The sequence below is a fragment of the Lissotriton vulgaris genome, chromosome 6 (assembly GCF_964263255.1).
Source record: "Lissotriton vulgaris chromosome 6, aLisVul1.2, whole genome shotgun sequence".
Taxonomy (NCBI): Eukaryota; Metazoa; Chordata; class Amphibia; order Caudata; family Salamandridae; genus Lissotriton; species Lissotriton vulgaris.
Genome location: NC_141694.1, coordinates 205,084,027 through 205,105,028, shown reverse-complemented (window position 1 = coordinate 205,105,028; position 21,002 = coordinate 205,084,027). Strand labels below are relative to the sequence as shown.

The window sequence follows — 21,002 nt, the reverse complement described above, 5'->3', positions numbered from 1 at the left end:
GTGCCCAGCCTCTTGGACTTCAAAAAAGACATGCTGGTAATCTTTTTTAAGGATGTCTTTTTTAACTCCTAACCACTCTATGACCACGCTACCATCTCAAATAACGCAAACTCCCAAAATTAGCAGCATACACATTCCGGTTAACCCAACGAGCTTGCCTTTCAGCACTAAAAGGTGACCTGGAAGACATGTCTTTAACACTGTGTAAAATTATATGAAGGTGTGTGAAATTATTCTTGTGAAACATTAAACATGCCTACATGGGCAGTGCGAAATGTGCCATATGTTTGTCAGTTTTGACATTTTCTACTTAAAATAGGCAATCAAAACCTGCAATTTAATTTACCCCTTAACTGCTGAGCCTTTCCACTCCCCAAGTGGTGATCCTTTTTTTGGTTACTTGGAGTGGTTTGTTGTAAGATAGCCATAATTGTTTGGTCCACACAATGTTTCCACTCCAAATTTGTGTCCTTTTTGTCCAAGATCATGGGGATTCTACAGGTGTGCAGAGCTTCTGGATTCCCCCGGAGGAGGCCTAGAAAATAGGCAAGTTATATGTGCGTTTTGAGTTTTTGGGTAAAAATAGGAACACTTTTTTCCCTTTAAAATGGCCTCAACAATTAACAATCTTCCCAGCTTTCAGGAGCATGCAGAGCTGAATCAAAGAGGTTGCCTGTTTTTCCTATTTTCTGTGATTTCAGTCTAATTCCAGTTTGTGATGTAAACCAATCTGAAACCCAGGTTTTCTCCAGGAGAACGGTAAAGGTAGACAGAATTCTAAATTTAGCACGGGGTCATATGTGTCAATCACTCGGGGTTTTCACAGTAACTGTTGAAATCAATATTGAAAATGAGTTGAAAAAAACAGCAATTTGTGACCTTTTCTTCAATACCTTTCTGTTATGATGGCCGATTTATAAAAGCAATATACCTTTATGTCAGCTAGATCCTTCTGGTTGCAGGGATATATAGGGTTTGCAGGTTCTCAGAGAATACTAGGTACCCGGAGCCAACAACTGAGGGCACTGTACAACGGTTTTTCATTGTGTACATAGTATGGACAGATTTATATGGTGAAATATGTAGAGTGAAAAGTAGGTATCAAGGAAACCTATGTATTTCTGAAAAGGGCGCAAAATATAGAGTTCAGAAGCAGTAGCTATTTGTACATTGCTATATTGGTGGGTACCCATCCTAACATGGGATTCAGAGGGGTTTTTAAAAAGGTCTTCTTTCTTGCACACTGGTTAACATTTGGAAGGCCGACATGCAGCAACATGCAATTTGTAAAAACAAATGTTCTACTATTCTATATGTGCACACAACACAACTTCCAATAAAAATGAAACCTCACTTGTGTGTAGGTCTAGTGCCCACGAGAGAAAACAGGGCAAGATGCAACGTGGGTGCATTCCATTTTTCCACTAAAAAGTGACCCTTGTCTGCAATGTCAGCAGCTGTGGATTTTGGGCCCTAGCTTAGCTAGGGAAACCTAGTAAACCTGTAAATCATTTAAAACTGGAATCCTAGGGGAAACCAGGGCAGGGTGATTTGTGTGGCTCCCACCAGATTTGTTTTTTACCTAGAATACCTTGCTAACCTCAAAAAATTGACTAGAAAAACACATTTCCCTCACATTTCTGTGTTGGAATATCCCTCTCTTGAATGCCTCTCTCTGTCACTCAGTGTGCATTGTTTACAAGAATCAGTAGTGATATGGTTGGCATCATATGAGGATCTCTGAGACCTGTTGTCCATGTGCTGGCTTGCCATGTCACCAAATGCATGGTACGAGGTCCATCAATCCTGGGGCAGCTCACCCGCTTGGGCGGTTGAAGAATGTCACCTGTAGTCAACAGAACAACTACTGTCTCTTTAGCTGCATTCCATCTGACTCATACACAGCTGAAAAAGTAAACCTCAATAAAATGTTGCACATACAAATGTACTTCTCACAAGCAATGACCAATGGAAAGTAAAATTTAAAATAATTCTCCTCCTGAGCTATTACCAAAGCAATATCTTAGGATCAGTTCACAAAAAGCGTCCAATTAATATCAAAACACGTCGGAAGAAATCAATCCAGTGTATTTCAAAAACTTCTTCTTTATTTTTCTTCTTTTCCAGACACTCAGTACTTTTTCTTTTCTTTTCCTTTGCCAACACGTGTTTCGTCCTAACTAAATATAGTTAACGGACTTCGTCAGGGCTAAAGAAAAATTAAACAATTATAAAATTACTAAAATTCATAAAAGTTTATGTGATAAAGTATCATCAAGATAATAATTAACATTTTCTAAAATTCTTTCTGCTGTGCAATAAGAGGTCTATTATGGTGGAACTCACTCTTTGTAATTGCAAAACAGTACAATTAATAATTCAATCATCTGGAATGCTCCCATCCAGAGACATTATTAATAGTTCACATCCTAAAAAAGTCATAATCTCATATTTACAGATTTGTCAAATCATACTATAAAATTTTCAACAAATTCTTGACAAAGAGAGGAATCAATGTCAGCAACATTTAAACTTTCTATGGGAGCATTCCAGACGATTGAATTATTAATTGTACTGTTTTGCAATTACAAAGAGTGAGTTCCACCATAATAGACCTCTTATTGCACAGCAGAAAGAATTTTAGAAAATGTTAAGTATTATCTTGATGATACTTTATCACATAAACTTTTATGAATTTTAGTAATTTTATAATTGTTTAATTTTTCTTTAGCCCTGACGAAGTCCGTTAACTATATTTAGTTAGGACGAAACACGTGTTGGCAAAGGAAAAGAAAAGAAAAAGTACTGAGTGTCTGGAAAAGAAGAAATATAAAGAAGAAGTTTTTGAAATACACTGGATTGATTTCTTCCGACGTGTTTTGATATTAATTGGACGCTTTTTGTGAACTGATCCTAAGATATTGCTTTGGTAATTGCTCAGGAGGAGAATTATTTTAAATTCATTATATAGACAGAATTCTTTTGCCTATTTCTACAGTTTATGACAAGGGACTGTATCTCAACCTTTGAGCAGTACTAAGCCAGATAGACTCTTCATCTAATAGGAACACTATAAGCGCAAAAAGCCCCTCTTGTCAAGTTGTTAAATTATCTATGACCAATGGAAAGTATCCCAATGCAACCAGGTGCTGATAGGGCCTGACTAGCGTACACTTTCCATGTAATGTTTAAAACTGAAGGTGTTGACTACAGCACACCTAAAAAGTGGCAATCCTGACTGCACCAGAACTTAAAAGTGGCAATCATAAACAACCTAAGATCATCCTGCAATGTCAGAGAAAAGGAGATTAAATGAGAACCACCACAGTAGTGAGAATATCACCAATAGCCATCAAGTGGAGAAGTGATAACCCTTGACCTCAAACACTCGAAAATATTAATCATCATTTTTTCCTGAATCTTTGAGTGTATTTTAGCTTCTGTTTCATCTCTTCTTTATCTTTACATCCCAGTCATAATTGTCTTGCTTCCCATTGTAAATGCCTCTTATGACATAAAAATTATACATATATTGTTTAATAAACTTACCACTTTCACGCCAAGGCTAAAAGTGGCCAAAGGCTTAATAAAACTGTTAGAAAAAATTAGAAAAATTAAATATTGAAGTTATAATCAGGACAAGAGTTAGAAAAGTGGTGAGAATAAGACCTTTGGTGTGGCCACGATTGTTAGTTGTTTTCGGGAAACAACTTTGTTTAAATTTTCTTCTTTTGGCTACATCTTCCTTCCAGGAGCTCAAACCCTTGACTTTGGGTATTTTGCTCAATGTTGGTCTTGAGCCCTTTCTCATCCTCTCTCACTGTGCTGCACAGCAATGCAACCTTTTGGATTAAGCATGTTTGGCATTCTCTCTCTCAATTGTATGTTCTCTTTGTGTGCTTTCTTTTGTCAAAACGGCCGGATCTCAAACAAACCTGTCAAAACCCTTCTACCCTTTTCTCTCATTAAGACTACAATGTATCTGCACATTCCCTCAGCTGTGGGATAGCCACATTAGATAAATGTAGAGAATTGATTTGCAGAAATTTTCTTCACCAAAACATCTTTTTTCAAATTTACAGCACTTAAAGCACAGATAACAGGAAGCAAAGAGTACATGTTTAGTAAAGCTAGTACTCTGTCAGTTCAGAATGCCACTTTTTATCCTATTGTCTTTAAAATTTTGCAACTGTCTTTTGGGCTTATTCACAAAGTAAATTGCTGCCGAAGTACATAATTTGTATTTTTTTCCACATTTTGTTAGTAATCAAGCTAATCTTACAGTACAAATCTGAAACGTCTTCACGACCACATAATCAATATTTCACAAGTGTATTACATTGTAAGGTTGTCGGTACATAGTTCCGGTAGAGTTCAAGGATTATCTGGTGACACTCTCTTTATGCGGGAGGGGAGCCACTCATTTCCCAACCCATCCCAGAACATTGTAATTGGTACAGCACACAGGAGATTCATGATCCAAATAGCATGTCCCATGAAGTACATATTTTCTCACCTAAAATTGGCCTGAGATTTGTTCAAAGCAAGTGCTGCAGTAATTCCCCTTCAAGGATAGCAAGGAGAACATATCTGAAATGGTGAATTTGCTCAGGGGGCAGAATTCTTGCTGTGCAGAATTCTATAGTGTATAAATCCACACAGGGAATTGGACATTATTGGGGCTGTCGCATGCCATGCCCCATAGTTCACCTGGAAACCTGTGCCTGAGGAAGTTATCCAGGTGTGCTACTGGTCACATTTACGAATAGGAAAACAAGTAATTGTACTTTCATGCTTAACTATAAATCTCTGCCCCTACTTACTCATTTCTCTTGCTGAATAAACCCCTTTGTTTTCTTTCATATGTCACTCAACGTCATTCATTGACGCAGATTAAAACAATATAAGCTGTTCTATTTCAGGACCAAACAAGGCCAGTAAACTTACTTTATCGCGAGAAGCGTAGCTAGGATTTGTACAACAGGTACAGAGGCACTGGGGCCCAGATCCCTAAGTGACCAATTGAGCCTTGATTTTTTTACCCAAACAGCTGTCCATCCATCCCTGCAACTCTACTTTTTTCTCTTATGCAACGATCTCTCTATTGTTTCTCATATGTAAATATCTCTGTCATCCATTTGCAGCAGGCAAAAGGGAGAACATTAAACATTTGCCAGAGTATGATACCTTCGTGATGAATGTTTCCCTTTACCATGCTGGGATAAAGAGTGCCTTTGGCATTCTGCATTTATCAGCAGTACTTGTTTTGAAGATGCTCTTTTCAATGTTCTTCATTTTACTTCATTAAATTCACAGTTTGTAGATCCTGACTTTAGGCAATCGAAAAATAGAAGGGTAGGGACTCATTCTGTAAAGTACATGTTTGATCCTGGGAAGTGCTGGTTTACTCTCATTTAAACGTATTGAAGCAGTGCTGCAAAGTGTAGGTACTCTTCCTTTCAAATTAAAGAATTACTGAGTACTAGAAGTTTCTCAAGCCACCCAATTGCATTGTAGATTTATCAGACCTGAGGTGGCAGCTATAAACACTTGCAGGTTCATGTGTTAAGAGCACATCATTTTTAACTATACTTAAGTGCTTTGCATTTTTGACAACTTATTTGTGATGGGAAACCTCTAAACTAACAACGAAGCAAATAACTCTGCAGTCAGAATGGTAGGTTGACAGCTCTTGCTCTTAAGTAACTACCTAAACTTTTTTTTGTTTTACTCTTTTGCAGGAGCCTATAATATTTCTTCTGATCTCCAGTCCACTTCAAATGAAGATTCATCACATTATTATTCAACATTGCAGTGAAAAGAAGATTTGCATTGATATTTCTACTGAATGATGAAGAAGAGTCCTCGAATAATTCCCTTACTGGACTACACAGCCCTGTACCAACTTGATTAGGTTGAAATTATGAAAGATATAGGAATTGTCAGATGGGACATTAGTCTCAAGTATTCCATGAAAGAAGAGTTTATAGTGCACTTACCAAGGAAAGCTTTTATGAACTGGAACATTTGGTGGAAAAGGTCTCTCCAATCAATGTAAGGGTTCATGGGCTTCTCGAATTGAACAATCTCTGATCATTGTGTCGAAGAATAAACCTACAATCTTCTTCAGGCAGTGAAATGGGCCATAAATGTTTACATTTGCATAGGTAAGAAAAGGACAGGGACAACAGTGACTTATGGAATATATCAATTTCAGTTCTAGACTTTACTTTACTACTCTTTCATGCTGAGCAGGGCAGCAAGCAAAGATACTGCACTGCTTGAAGGGGAGAGAGCAGAACTTCTTCATGTATGTAAGATATGGAGAATATTTTCTCTCTCCTTGGGATGGCACATCGTATGCTGCTTAGCGTCAAACCATAGTGCAAGGGTGTCTACATTAGGTACAGGATTGGTGTGTGCAGGAAGGGATACGTCCCGGAAAAAAAAAAACCTTCAAGTCATTTTCCTCTTTCTACGTGTGCTGCGTGGAAATAATGGGGAGAAATAAAGATATTTCTCTTCCCTTCCCCTCACTGGGGTAGTCATAGCATTTTGACGCATTACCTGGTTTTCTAAATCTGTGACTTCACCAAAATATATGGATGGATACATAGGAATGCTCATGGTCCACCCATGGAACATCCCATAGCTTGAAATGTAGTGCAATGCAACTCAAGTTGCTGTGTTGTTATACATTTCTTTACAAAGCCAAGCAAGGCGGCGCAAATCGCTCCTTTGCGTGTCTTTCCAAATATTACTGAAGCCTTATTGTTGTCTATGGTCGACGTTAGGAAATCACTAAGGCTTGATGAATCAGGGACATAATCATTCGAAATTGCTGCACATTAAACCCTCTGCATCTCTATCTTCGCCCGTCTGTATAGAGTTGTTTATCAGAGCTTTACATATTAATAGTTTTAAAACATTTGTTCAGGTGTGCAAGAGAAACTCTGATTTAATGTTTCCATCTCTGTTTTGATCAGATGTGGCACATATTGACATTCATTTCAAAGAGATGGTTTACCGTCATCTATTATTCTAATGACATTTGAGATCTTAGAAGAGTTGCTGCAGTCTTTGACAAAGCTTTTTTGCATTTAGGCTTTGAGTTACCTCAGGTCCTCATTAGTTAGTCCTAGGGAATGGGAACATATTTGGCTTTGAAGATGTGAATAGTTAGAGGTGTACTTTGTATCATGACGATGTGTGCTAAAAAATATTATTCACTATGACAGCATCCTCTGCTATTTTTCATACCACACAGGAACAAGTAGAAAGTACAAGAAAGCAGTAGTCCTGTCATTACACATTATTCTCAAATCGTTTGCCTGTCATGGCTTTCGAGTATGCTGGAGCAAGAACACGTGTGTAGATGGGAAAGATCATTAGGTTTGCACATCTTTAGGGGACTGCAGTTGCCGCCAGTAGGTACATGTCTGTGGCAGATGGGAGGGTTGCTAGTTGAACATGTACACTGTTGTATCGGGTGTGTGAGGAAAGATTAACAAATATATATGTCACATAGAGGCTAGACAGGTCAGGGTCACAGAATATGTAAATATATAAGTGTTTGGGGATTAGTGTTACAAAGTATTTGTGTATGCACATATGTCGGGTTAAGGTATAAACATAGTACAGTTAGTTCTATCAACCGTTGGATCCTAGAGGGCGAGATCGCCCGATCCAAATATATATTGTTGGAATGTAACAAATATCAGCCTATTTATGGATAGCTTCATAACGATCTGTCGGCAATATCTATTGTAATCCATTTAAAAGAAAATGCATAGATTAGGCATTGGCTATGCCCATTGGAGTATTTGTCTCCCACCTCATGCTGTTAATTGTAACAATTCACCTTCACTGAAGTGCTTGCAATGCTTGAAAGATTATATTTCAAAGTAAAAGTGAAGTTCTATATCATACATGCAATGTGTACAGAAAGCAAGCCTTTTTGTTCAGTTTTTATACTGTATATAGCAGAGTTTAAAAGAAAAAAACTTTTAGTCAGTAGTCACATTTTGCATGCTGGAACAGTCGTTATACACTACTAAATAAACTTTGGTAAAGCCAATAAATCTGACATTAATATACCAACACAGGCTTGCACAAATGCCGTTTGCAACTTAAAGCTGTACCTTTTAGCTCTGCCAGTGCTTGCTTTAAAACATTTTGATATTGATTTCTGTTCTTAATGAGGAATCCAGTTCACAACTTGGAAGTTTAAATAGACAAACAGTTTAACATATGTTTAAAAAATGTAAAATATTTGCAGTAAGAAAGTTTTATTTCTTCAAAAGCTAAGTACTCTTTGAGTAACATACACCTGTGCCTTTCTTAGGTGTGTACTAAAATAACTAGAAAGAAGCAACATGATTACGATAAGAACTTTTTTGGCCTTGGAATCCTCAAGTTGACGGTGGCCTGAGGCCAAACTGCAGAACTGATATACTTTGCCATGCCACTCCTTCCTCACTTAGGGTTTAGATAAACAGTAGTTCAGGGGTAACGAGAGGGCTCATGCAAAGCACATACATTCTTTTGTGACCTCGATGACCATCTGTGTCACGTTGTGGGCAGGATTAAATGAACTGTAGGTCATAATGCCATTTATTTTGGTGTGAGGTAAGTTACAATGCTGCGCTGTTTAGCACCTTATTTTATATTTGTACTTGACGCCCAAGTCTGCACCTTTTTTGTGGTGGCCTGTGTTGTTTTATGGCATCAAAGATGAGTGTAGATATTTTATCCACATTGGACGAAACCAACATTGATTTCTGCTGCTCCAAGCATCATTGATGGCTACAAAAACTAGTGAAGTCACATATCATACAAATTGTAAATACATTTTATGCTTCCTTTTTTTTTTTTAAATATTTTTATTATTGTTAGCCAGCTGACATAAAAAAAAGAAAGAAGACAAAAAATACATAGATGGTATCATACATGTACAAAGAGACATCAGAAAATATATGTTGTAAAACAAATGATTTGATATATGGAGACAGTAAAAAAATTCCTATTACAAAATCAAACTATAGACATATTTTTCTTTACAAAAGGAAAACAAAGAGAGAGTTAACAATTATGCAACGTTTAAGTAAGATTTTACTCAAGAAAGGTGCCCCAGTTTCTATTAAATTTGATCAGTGAGCGTGTTCCCCTAAGATTTGCTAGGGCCAGCTCCATGGCATGTATCTCTGTTACTAGTGTCCACCACTTCCAAACCGTCGGTTGTTCCGAATCGGTCCAGGCCCTAGCCAAGGTTAATTTGGCACAAGAGATGAGTATAGTGGCTAAGGCAGATTGTGGGGGTGAAGAAGGATTGAAGTCTAGTAAGACTGAGGCAGCCGTGATGGTGGGTAGCGAGATGTTCTTTAATCTGAGAACATTCTGTATGTCCCCCAAAAGGTCTTAAGTTTGGGGCAAGAAAACAACATATGTACTAGATTGGCTGCATCGGTTAGACATTTAGGGCATTTAGTACGATTGCTAAAAGAGGCGTTAGGGGACCATCTAGAGATTCTTTCAGGTGTATAATAGAGCATACAGGTCGTTCTAAATTGTTGTAGCCTAAGGCTGGATGACCGTATAGATTGTTAATGTTAGCCAGGGAGTGCTCAATTTGATTTGAAGTGATATTTAAACCTAGTTGAGTGCCCCACTTCGTGGCCAGTTTATCGCCATCATTCGTTTTAAAGGTACTAAGTGTTTTGTATGCCTCGCTAATAACTGATTTGTTTTTGTTTGAATATAGACAGGTCCATATATCACATTCAGTGATATTTTGAATCTTTTTTTTATTAATCAAATAATCGTGCATTTGCAGGTGTTTGTATCTTGTGGCTTCCGGTAAGTCATATATCTGTTTGAGCGTATTGAATTCCAGAAACCCCTGCATGCCGTACAGATCCGCCAATACCTTAATCCCAAGCGCCGCCCAATTATAAGTGATAGCATCCGTGAAAATAGCCGGGAGGCCTGGGTTGCCCCACAGCGGCAGCTTTGGGTGAAAAAAAGTTGTTTTACAAAATTTTAGTACATTGACCCAGATCCTAACGATGTCTCTAGCAGTCTTAAATCTCACCCTCTTGTAATAATTCCAAATGGCTTTGCAGTGCAGATTAGCACAGCTCCAACATGTTACCCCATTCTTAGTAGTGTGTGTTTGGATTTCAAATGAGTTGACTTTCAGAATCACATTTACAGTGGGTGGCTTTCATACATTTTTCCCTAAATGAACCTAGAAACAAATGCTGCATCAGGTGAAGGCAATTGATCTCATAACTGAATCGTTTTAAGTCTGGATCTCCTCAGACCTTTTGTTTTGAAAAAAAGATGTGCATTTAACTTTGAAAAGTGCCCTGCAAACAAGAGTAATTATGCCATCAACCTAGAACAGAAATGTATATTAATTTTAGAAACTCATAACACCACTCTGTAACACCAGCAACTAACCAGCAATAACCAGCTGTGTGCATTGGCCGATAAACACTGAAATCAACAAGTCCTGCATTCAGCTTCCTCTGCCAGACAACCATACTTCTATGTTGCACGTATATGCTAAATGTAACTATTTGGTTCACGGTGGCCAGAAACACATGGATTCATCATGTTGCCAAGGTGACTGCTTTACTCATCAGTTGCTAGGAGAGATTGCAACAGCCGTAAGCCAGTCCTTCTGTAGGACAATGGTTTAACCCACTCTTCTACTTCAGTGCTAAACACATCATAAAGCAAATTGGTTGCAAGGATATTATTTTGCCAGCTCCCCTTTTTTCTCTTTTCCTTAACTCTATGGTCTTAGCACGGTTCAATAGAGCTTACCTCCCTCTCCAAACCTATCACTTAGCAGTCAGCTGGCAGCATCCTGTGGACCAGCAACCAAAGTCCCAGCATGTTCCCTGAGAGCTTGAACTTCTAGAGGTCTGGTTTTAACATGCAAAAAGATGCAAACTCCGGCTATTTTAATGAGCCAGATTTATTGGTTTCGCCAATGCTTCCTTGCTGTAAATAACATTTGAACATGTAATATTAGAAACAGCTACATTTGTTCCAGGTTACTGTGATTAACAACAAAGTGTTTAATTTAAGCAATATTAGCTAAGGGGGTGGGCACTCCGAAATAGTTATTGACCTGTAGAGTGAGGGCTCAAGACGAAGCTGAAGACCCCAATCAATACTGGTCAATATCTACCTGATAGTGCCCTCACTCTTGGATAATATTGCTATTGTAAATGACACCCTTACAAATGGGAGTACAATTCGCTAAGTTGTTGAAATATGTTTTTTAATTGGACTATTTATTTGAAAGATTAGAATAAGCAGACCTCTTGGGTTTCATTTTGGTGATAAGGCCTGCACCTTTTAAGGTCTCATTAAAGTGAATTGTAGTGAATGCCTCCCTTTTCATCACCACCCTCTTTTCTGAATAATTTTTGTCCACCATAAGCGTGGAAGGGTATACTCAGATGTGAGTCCCTAGCTCATTGCACCATCAGGATTCAAGCAAGCCGGGCGGAAGACGGCTGAAATGCCAGAAACCGGTCCCCGGTAGCTTGTTTCCTTCCCAGTATAAGAATTGGCTTGGTAGTTTGGTCTGCCCTGTTCCCATGATGCACTGGTCCAGGGTCAGACTAATTTGCATATAGCCAAGTTCTGAGCTGGGATGGTGCAGTGAGCTAAAAAACGGTGATGGATCAAGCCCTGATCTTTGGACTGGGTAAGAGTGGTCTGCTTAATTCAGACACTCTGTTCATCACCACCCCCTTTTCTGAACCCTTTTAATGCACAGCAAAGAGCCTACAGAAAAGGCAGTTGCAGATTTTACTCGCAATATATATATATATATATAACAATTGTTGGTGTTATCATATGCCTTTTAAGTCTATGTTGAGTTTGAATGTGATTTTCACCCTTAAAAAATGCTGAGCACCCGCTGGTATTTGGAGAACCATATTTGAGAGAAGACAGATTTCATAAGTTTCTCATGGAAACTAATAAAAGTGCTCTAGAAGCTAAAATGAGGGCACATTCTCTATAAATTCACAAATATCTTCTTTATCCATGTGAGATAAATGTCTGGTAAGCTATGTAAAGTATGTAGTTCCACTAGCAGCAGTCTATCAGTTGATTCCTCAGTGTCCTACTGCAGTTTCACCACAGAGTTCTAATGAAAAACTAGAGTTCTATATTCATGATATAGTAGGTCACTTCAATTTGAAAGAGATTAAGAGCTGTGGTATTTACAATTGATCCTATGGAGCTGGCTAAAGTAAATGATCAATGCAGAGTTAATAAGAAATAAAACCTGCTGGTTTCATAAATGTGAGGAGAAGTAGGGATTTGTAATAATTTTTAATCAGTTTTAAAGGGGCTAAAAATAGTTGAGAGAGAGCCCTACCTTAGTCTACTATCTCTTTTCCGCATCTCTCACTCTCTGTTGCTTAATATCTCCTTAATGATAAAATAGTAACATTATTGTAAGACATTGAAGGCTATATTCAATCTTTCATTTAAATGTCAGCTGAGCAATTTATAATAAATTGATTTGCTTCCCTATTGATAGTGATGCACTTCAAATTAGTTGCTATTTTAGACATTGATTTTCTTTCTTTTTAGTTTAGCCCGCACCCTCTTGAAAGTAGTTGCATCTATGTGAATGAATATGCACTGGCTTCAAAATAGTTTTTCCTGTGAGTTTAATACAAGGAAATGATAAAAACGAATATATATGCCCTATAAAAATGCTGCTCTTTATAATTTATAAACGTCTGCATTCAAAGTTTATTAATTGAACTATATTTCAAACTAGTTACATTGAACTTTGATAAATGATCAGATTTCTATTTTAAAACAGTGAAAACTGTCATTGACTACAGAACCTTCATAGACTTGGAACAGCTTAAATATTAAAATTAATGTTTTTAGACACTCATCTATTCCAGGAACTTGTAGTATCAGACATAAGACACATTTTCAAGTAAATATTCAGGTCCAGATTTACTAATATTTGATGCAACACGATACAGCTACGAAAGTTCCAGCACTGCGTTGTGTAAAAGGTAGAGAGAAAAATTGCTCCATAACTGTACAGATAAGTTGTATTTTTTTCTCCCCTAGAGCTGGTGCACTTATGATTGCAGTATGCCAATGCCCACATGCAAGGGTGTGTGCATTCTCTAAACCATAGATCTAGTACTAGAAAGGGACACTTCTAGTACAGTAACTATTGTATAAGTAATTTTCCACTGTGTATGTGTGCTGTACAAAGCAGAAAACATGCCAAGTAGGAAACATATAGAGAAATGAAAGCCTTTGCCCTTGTAATGACTGCCGAGAGGAGATGCAAGGTTTTGGCACAAACACTTGTCTACGAGTGTTATTAGGTAGGTATTTGCGGTCAAATCAATGAATGGCTGCATGGGAATGCCTATGTACCACTACTGGAACATCCCCTTGATGCAAAGTAGTGTGAAGTAGCACATAGCACAGCTTTGCATCACTTGTGGAAAATGGTTTGCTTTGGACAGTAAATGGCATCCCCAACACTTTGTGCTGAGTTTGCTAGTAAATCACTTTTGTTAGTAAATATGGGCCTCAGCCTTCTGCACAGGAAAAGTCTCCAGCATCATGTGTCTCAGCACAGACATTATCAGTGACGTTGGTAAATATTTTATGTATTACAACCCAATGTTACTCACAAGTAGCTGTTAATGAAAGAAGGAGTAATATGTTTTGCTCACATACCAACTATGAATCATCTGGGTAAATATCATCTGGCATGAGCCAAACACAATTCAGCATTTTTGGTAGTGTACAGTTGTTTGATTCTCAATATTACATAAGAACCTCTTCACACAGATGCTGAAACAAGGTGCTTTGCCAATTTTCTTTTTCTTTTTTATAAATCATTAAAATGCACCGTTGACCTCTATTTTTCACAGGTTTATAATCAACTTCAAAAGAAAACATCAATTATGACAAGCACATATTTTAGCCCTTAAGCAGTGCCAAGCATGCTGTTTTCACAATAGGTGTAGCTGGGTATTTTATGTAGTCTTCACATATTGCTCTTCAAAAGGGAAACTAAAGCCAAATGTAACAATTTCTCAGATTTCACAATGGCTCCCTTCTGGCTACTTCACAAAGTCCTTTATCATTTCTCTAATACATCTTTAGTTTATAATGGATGTGCCCTGCCTGTCAGAAAGGACATATAAAAGTGAAAAACATTTCTTGGGCTCTTCAAGACTATAACATGTAAGAATATTTTAAGTTCTTTTTTATTGTCTATTGCGATAGAAATTCAGAACACTTTAAAAAGAGCATACCGTAATTTGTAAACAATAAACTTATTGAATAGTTTTGCACACTCTTTTGGCAATGTTATTTGATAATTTATCAGAGCAGGTTGATATCGTCTTGGGCTTAAATACGCCTAATCAATAACAATACATATGAGCACATATCTGTTGGAAATTATTTCCGTTACAAATACATGACATATTTTTCAAACAGCCAATTTTAAATGGCTAATAGGTCATGAGGTTAAAATGTGCTAGGTTATGTGAAATAAAATAAAATATTAGCAGAAAAAATGCATAGTTCTTGCATAATAACTACAACTATCACATCCAAACAGCATTCAGTGAATTTGTCATGGGAACAATGTGGAAAATAACTCTAACAGATGAATGCACATCACCAATATTATGACCAGGCATATAGTGACTCACTACTAAAGTCTCTGTACACAATTGAAGGCATGTACCTCTAATGACAACAATATATCAGGAACACATCTAGACTCCTACTGATGTGTGTGTGCTTAGGACAAAATGTAAAACTACCATAAAAGTACACTAAGATTATAGTACGACTATAATGGTTGTTATAGTGCACATTCAGTTATTCTGTAGTTTTGTTCTATGTATGTCAGGAATGTTTATTCTAATCAAGTTCATCAGTGATATGATTACAGAGTACATATTTGATGTTATATATCAAAAATATCAACTGTAACTCAGGGAAAAGTTTATTTTTTCTTTACATGCATTGTCAATTTTTTCTCTATCTCAGTACCTCTCTATCTAAATAAATTGCTTGTATTTTTCTGCTTAAAGGATCGAAGAGGCACAGTAGACAATTAGTACACATGTTTTTGTAGCACTATTTTTGTCTGTATTTAATTACTTTTTCATCTATGTGGTAATCACAAGCAGGATCAAAGTAGTAAAAAATGCCATTTGGCAAATTGGCTAACTCGCTGTAGATTACAAAAACAAACCCATCCATTTGCCACCTCTGCTTAAGAAGTACCAGTTATTTGTTCTTGTACTATTTCTGCGGAAGAAATGGCGTAATGCTGTAGTGATAGTTTAGTAATATAGGTAAAACATGTATAAAAAACAGCCTATTAATATGATTCTGCACTCTCCAAATAAAAATAGTCAAACTCAACTTTCACATGCCAAAAAAGATTATCAAATGCAGCAAGTATGTGAGATATAATAAATTATGTCACAGTTATTAACAGGTAAAAAATGTAATTAAAAAACTATGAAGTCACTTGAATTAGATACGTATTAAAAATATGTTGATGTTTCTATATACTTCGTCATCCACTTAAGCATTTATTTAATGCTTGTGAATGTTTCATAGATGTATGTATTCAGTATATTTCCAGATTAAATATCAATAAGCACAGATATATAGATTTAAAGATTGTGTTTATGGACATGGCTGTAATCTACCTCTATGTTTATTGGCTTACTGTTGTTCTGTATACCTCATATCTGTTTTTTTTATCATGTTATTTTCACAAATAATTGTATTCCATGTTTGAATCTGAGCATGTGATTTATGGGTTTGATTCACCATTATAAATTAAACTTAATGAAATGTCACTGAATTTCTTGAATGTAGATAAAGGTGAATGCTATTGTCTATCTGGAATCACATATAATGCTTCGAATAAATGTGTATTGTGTATAACAGTTTGCAAAGGAAAATTAAAGGAGACATTTTTTAAAATTAAATAGGTCCTGTCTAGCAGCTGCTGGACAGCGCAGAAGACTGTGAGAAGAAGAGGTGCCGACTCACCCCTAACCCCCTATACCTTGGGGGCAATTCAACGGGCGTTGAGAGACACGGCGAGTGCTGCCCTCTGATTGCTTCGTCCTCCCGGTGCCTACGACGCGGAGACCGCGGAAGGTGTGAGGTAGCGCGGCCTGCTATCTCGGGACGCTCCGGGAGGTCGCGAAGAGCCCAGAGGCTGGCTGAGGCGCCTCATCATGGCGACGAGGAATCGCATGAATAGGCCAGGGAAGGACGGTCCTGGGAAGGGTCCATCCAGATCGCCCCCCGGCTCTAGCAAGTCCCCGGCCAAGGACGACAGAGAGGGCCCCGTCACGAAGGCCTTTTTGATTGAACTTTTTGCGTCTATCAAGGACGATATCACAGAACTGAAGTCGCAGCTGGCCTCCGATCTACGGGAGGTCCGTCGAGATGTGGACGGCATCGGAGAACGGGTGGCGACCCTGGAGGACCATGATCTGGGCCTCACTGGTGACGTCCATCAACTACAGCAGGACATGCTTCGGCTACGTGAGCAGAACTTAGATCTTCAGGCCCACTGCGAAGATTTGGAAAACCGGTCCCGCCGAAATAACATTCGGATCCGAGCGGTGCCCTGGGAAGGAGAAGGTGAGAGCTTGCGGGAGTATGTGGAGGCCCTGTTTCTGCAAATTCTGGCGGAGGACGACCTGTCAGAGGTTCGCATGGACAGAGTACATCGGGTTGGGCTGCCGCGCGGAACGCGCTCGCCGCCGCCTGACATTCTGGTTTGTGTCCATGATTTTCAATTGAAAGAGAAAATCCTACGGAAAGCAAGGGACACCAACAACTTGCAATTTCGAGGGCACAACCACCAGCTTTTTCAAGACCTGGCGGCTTCCACACAGCAAAAGCGACGGGACTTCCGCCCGATCACGGCTTTCCTGCGGGAGCACGGGGTGTCCTACTCCTGGGGTCACCCCTTTCGGCTCATTTTCAGATGGCAGAACAGACTAGTGCAAGTGAGATCCATGCCCAGAAGTGAGATCTCTGGCAGCCGCCAAGGAACTTCTGGGCATGGAGGAAGCAGCCGTTCCCGCTCCCCAGCGTGGTAGAGAGTGGGCCGACATGGTGTGGCGGAGGGTCCGACTCCATCGGCGAGCCAAAGTGAGAGGGGAGAGGTTTTGGCTTCAGTGGCCCTGGTGACTGAGTCGAGCCGGGTGGACAGCTCTTCAGCAGCCTAGGCTCCCCTAACAGCGGCCCGTGGGGCCAGTGGGGCTCTACCATCTCAAGTACTTTGAAGGACCGTGCTCCATTGGAGGGTTACCACGACCCTGAACTCGAGGGGGGCATTACCCGGGTCTTCTACCCCCGACCCTTATGGTCATGTCTGACTTTCTTTGTTCTTTTTCTAGTTCAGAATCTCTCTTTTTTGTATATTGTTTTGAGGCTCCTTTAGATTGGGGAAGGGTTGTTTTGGAACGGGCTCAGTGGTGGCAGCAGGGGATTTGGTATGAATGCGAGTGTATTTGGTTTGCTTCTAGCACTATGGGGGGCACTATGTGGAGCGGCGGGGGGAGGGTACTGACTAAATGATGCCAGTTACGATAGGCTCTTAACTCTCCTCAAAAGCGTCAGAAAGTGTGGAAATATATTCTTGATCATCATTTGGATGTGGTGGGACTACAGGAAACTCATTTGGCCCGTAAAGACGAATCCAGGCTTAAACATAGGCAATACCCACTGATTTACAAATCCTCTGCCACTACTAAGCACCGGGGGGTGGCACTTCTGTTCCGCTCTACACTTCAGTTTCAACCCATGGGGGTGCGAAGTGACAAGGAGGGAAGATGGCTGATGGTGAAGGGGATGCTCCTTGGTAAACTTTGCACGTGGGTGGTTATCTATGCACCGAACACGGGCCAAAATGGGTTCCTTGAGGCCTTCATGAGGGAGGTGGGGGACTTTGGGGAGGGGGCATTGATAGTGATGGGGGATTTCAATTTGGTTTGGGACAAAAGTCTTGATTGCTCACACCAACAAAGGACGGAGGCGGGCCTCTTCTCCCCTGAGTTGCGCGACGCCTTGGATAGTCTAGGTCTTACTGATGGCTGGCGCGCCCTCCACCCCCACACTAGGGATTACACATTCTATTCCCATGTTCACCACACGTATTCGCGTCTCGATCACATTTTTTTAAATCAGTCTCTGCAGGGGGACTTGCGTGACAGTAGAATATTTCCGCTGTCTGTATCGGATCACAGTCTTTTGGCAGCGTGCTTGACTTGAGCCCCAGAGACGTCCCCACTCCGTAAATGGTACTTCCCTATCTCCCTTACACGTGATGAGGAATCCTGCAAAAAACTTAGGGCAGCCATTGGCGAATTTTTTGAGTTCAACAAGGCTGGGGACACCTCGGTTTTCACCCGATGGGACGCCTTTAAGGCGACGACACGGGGCACGTGAATTGCGTTGAACTCCACCCTGAACAAGCTTAGGCGCGAGGAAAGGGAGGCGCTGGAGGCGGAGCTGGTGACACTTGAAACTGGGCATAAACAGAAGCCTTCTCGAAAGACTCTTCGCCCTCTTGCTGCGGTGCAGGGTAAACTCTGGGCCCACTATAATATTCGGGCGGAGTATACCCTCTTGCGCCTACGGCGCCTTTCCTATGCTCAAGGCAACAAAGTGGGGAAACATCTGGCTCGGCAGCTCCGTGATAAGCGTGAGAGGGAATATGTGGGTGGCATCCGGGCGCCCTCCGGCTCCATGGAACATAGGGACGCGGTCAAGGCGGAGCTTTTCGGCGACTTTTATGCCGCCCTATACTCGGCACACCACCTGGCTCCTGCAGAACAGCAGGAATATTTAGGGGCTTATCCACTTCCGCAGGTTTCCAAGGAATGGAACGACCTTCTGGAGGCCCCCTTCACTAGGGAGGAGGTGGTGACCGCCATTAGGTCCCTTAAACCGCTCAAGGCGCCTGGCCCAGACGGTTTTACGGCTCCCTTCTATCAAACATTTGCTTCTGAGCTGGGGGATTTTTTGGTGACTCTTTTCAATGGAATGAGGGAGGTGGGCCAAACTACGGGCACCATGGCAGAAGCAATGATTTCGATTATTCCCAAAGCCGGGAAGGATCCCTCTAAATGTGAGTCATACCGGCCCATAGCCCTGTTAAAACGTGGATGCTAAATTGTACTCCTCTATCTTGGCTGCCCGGCTCCAGGACCTCATGCCTGCTCTTATTCACCCCGACCAATCGGGATCCATAAAAGGTCGCCAGACCCACGACAACACCAGAAGGCTGATTCACCTGATCGAGAAGGCTAATCGCTTTAAGATCCCGGCTGTCTTGGTGGGCCTTGACGCTGAAAAGGCGTTCGACCGGGTGGACTAGAACTTCCTCTTTAGTGCCTTGAAGGCCTTTGGTTTTTCACCCAAATTTATCGATATGCTGCGGGCCAACTACCATGGTCCACGCTCGAGGGTTATGGTGAATGGCCATGTTTCACCCTTCTTTGCACACTCCCGGGGTACGAGGCAGGGCTGCCCCCTATCTCCCCTACTCTTTGCGCTCAGCATCGAGCCTCTGGCCCTTAGGGTACGGGAGGACCCGGATATTGATGGTCTCCCCTTTTCGGGGGAGCAGCATAACATATCCCTCTTTGCTGACGACGTTCTATTGTCATTAGCGGACCCGGGGAACTCCCTCCCACGGGTGCAAGAAGTGCTCTCTCAGTTCGAAGCGGTGGCGGGTTTTCGGGTCAATCCCGGCAAGTCAATCATCCTCAATCTCACGCTGCCGCCCGCTGAGGTGGACCGCATCCGACCACTCACGCCCCTGTCGTGGTCCAGCTCCTCCATACAGTATCTTGGGGTCAGGTTGACCTCATCTGTTGCCACCTTGTATGCGCCCAACTTCCCTCCCCTGCTGACCCAGATACATACCGAGCTTAATCGTTGGAAACCCATGTTCATCTCTTGGATGGGTCGCGTACATGCCATTAAGATGTCGCTGCTTCCCAACCTCTTGTACCTGTTCCAAGCACTCCCTATCACTTTTGGAGGGGGATTTTTTTAGGCGCCTTAAATCCATGATTCTGCGCTATATCTGGCAGGGAGGCCGCGCTAGACTTTCCTTTATTACGCTCCGTCGGCCTCTGAGGAGGGGTGGGGTCGGCCTCCCGGACATGCATCTCTAATATAAGGCGGCGCAACTCCGAGTGCTGGCCGAGTGGACCCAAATGGAGTCGGAGAAGCACTGGTTGCATATGGATAGGAGTGTGACGGGAAGATCGATATGGGACCTGGTTTGGAAGGCAAAGGGGGATCGGCCTCGCAACGCCTACATTAGCACTCCTACGAGTACCACTCTGACGGTCTGGGACTCGGTCTGTAGCGACGAGAGGTGGACCTCCTTCCCATCCCCCTTCACACCTATCCACTTTAACCCGGCTTTTCCGCCGGCTCTCGTTAATGGCCCCTTTGATGGGTGGAGGGCGGGGGGTTGCCACGCACTCACACACTTGTTCCATGGGTATGAGCCGCTCACCTTCCATAATTGCATGCGTGATTACGCGATGCTACCTTCTGAGCGTTACCGGCATGCCCAACTGCTTCACTGGGCGTTGTCACCGGAGGTGCGGGATGCAGCGACGAGGCCTCCCACAGATTTTGAATCCTATATCACCCGCGCAACGTCTATGAAGGGAGTGATCTCATTCCTCCATGATCTTCTATTGACTACTGCTATCTCGCCTCGCCCTAGATACATGGGTCTGTGGGAAGAGCACTTAGGGCGAGATATCTCCGACGAAGAATGGACTCACCTCTGGCGCGAGTTACACAAATTCAATCATTCTATTGATCTCCGGGAGGCCCATATGAAAACAATGCTGGATTGGTATCTTTACCCGACCCGATTGAAAAAGATTTTTCCCTCT

The 21,002-nt window shown here is 41.1% G+C and overlaps 1 protein-coding gene across 1 annotated transcript in view; it reads left to right on the top strand.

Moving 5' to 3' along the window:
- LOC147707026 (uncharacterized) overlaps nucleotides 1–9,058 on the top strand; it is a 686,292-nt gene extending 677,234 nt beyond the window's left edge. Inside the window, exon 20 of the mRNA XM_086925617.1 lies at nucleotides 5,742–9,058. Within this exon, the coding sequence (XP_086781743.1) occupies nucleotides 5,742–5,818 (77 nt within the window). The 3' untranslated portion in view covers nucleotides 5,819–9,058. The remainder of the gene's footprint in view (nucleotides 1–5,741) is intronic.
- The last annotated feature ends 11,944 nt before the right edge of the window (nucleotides 9,059–21,002 follow it).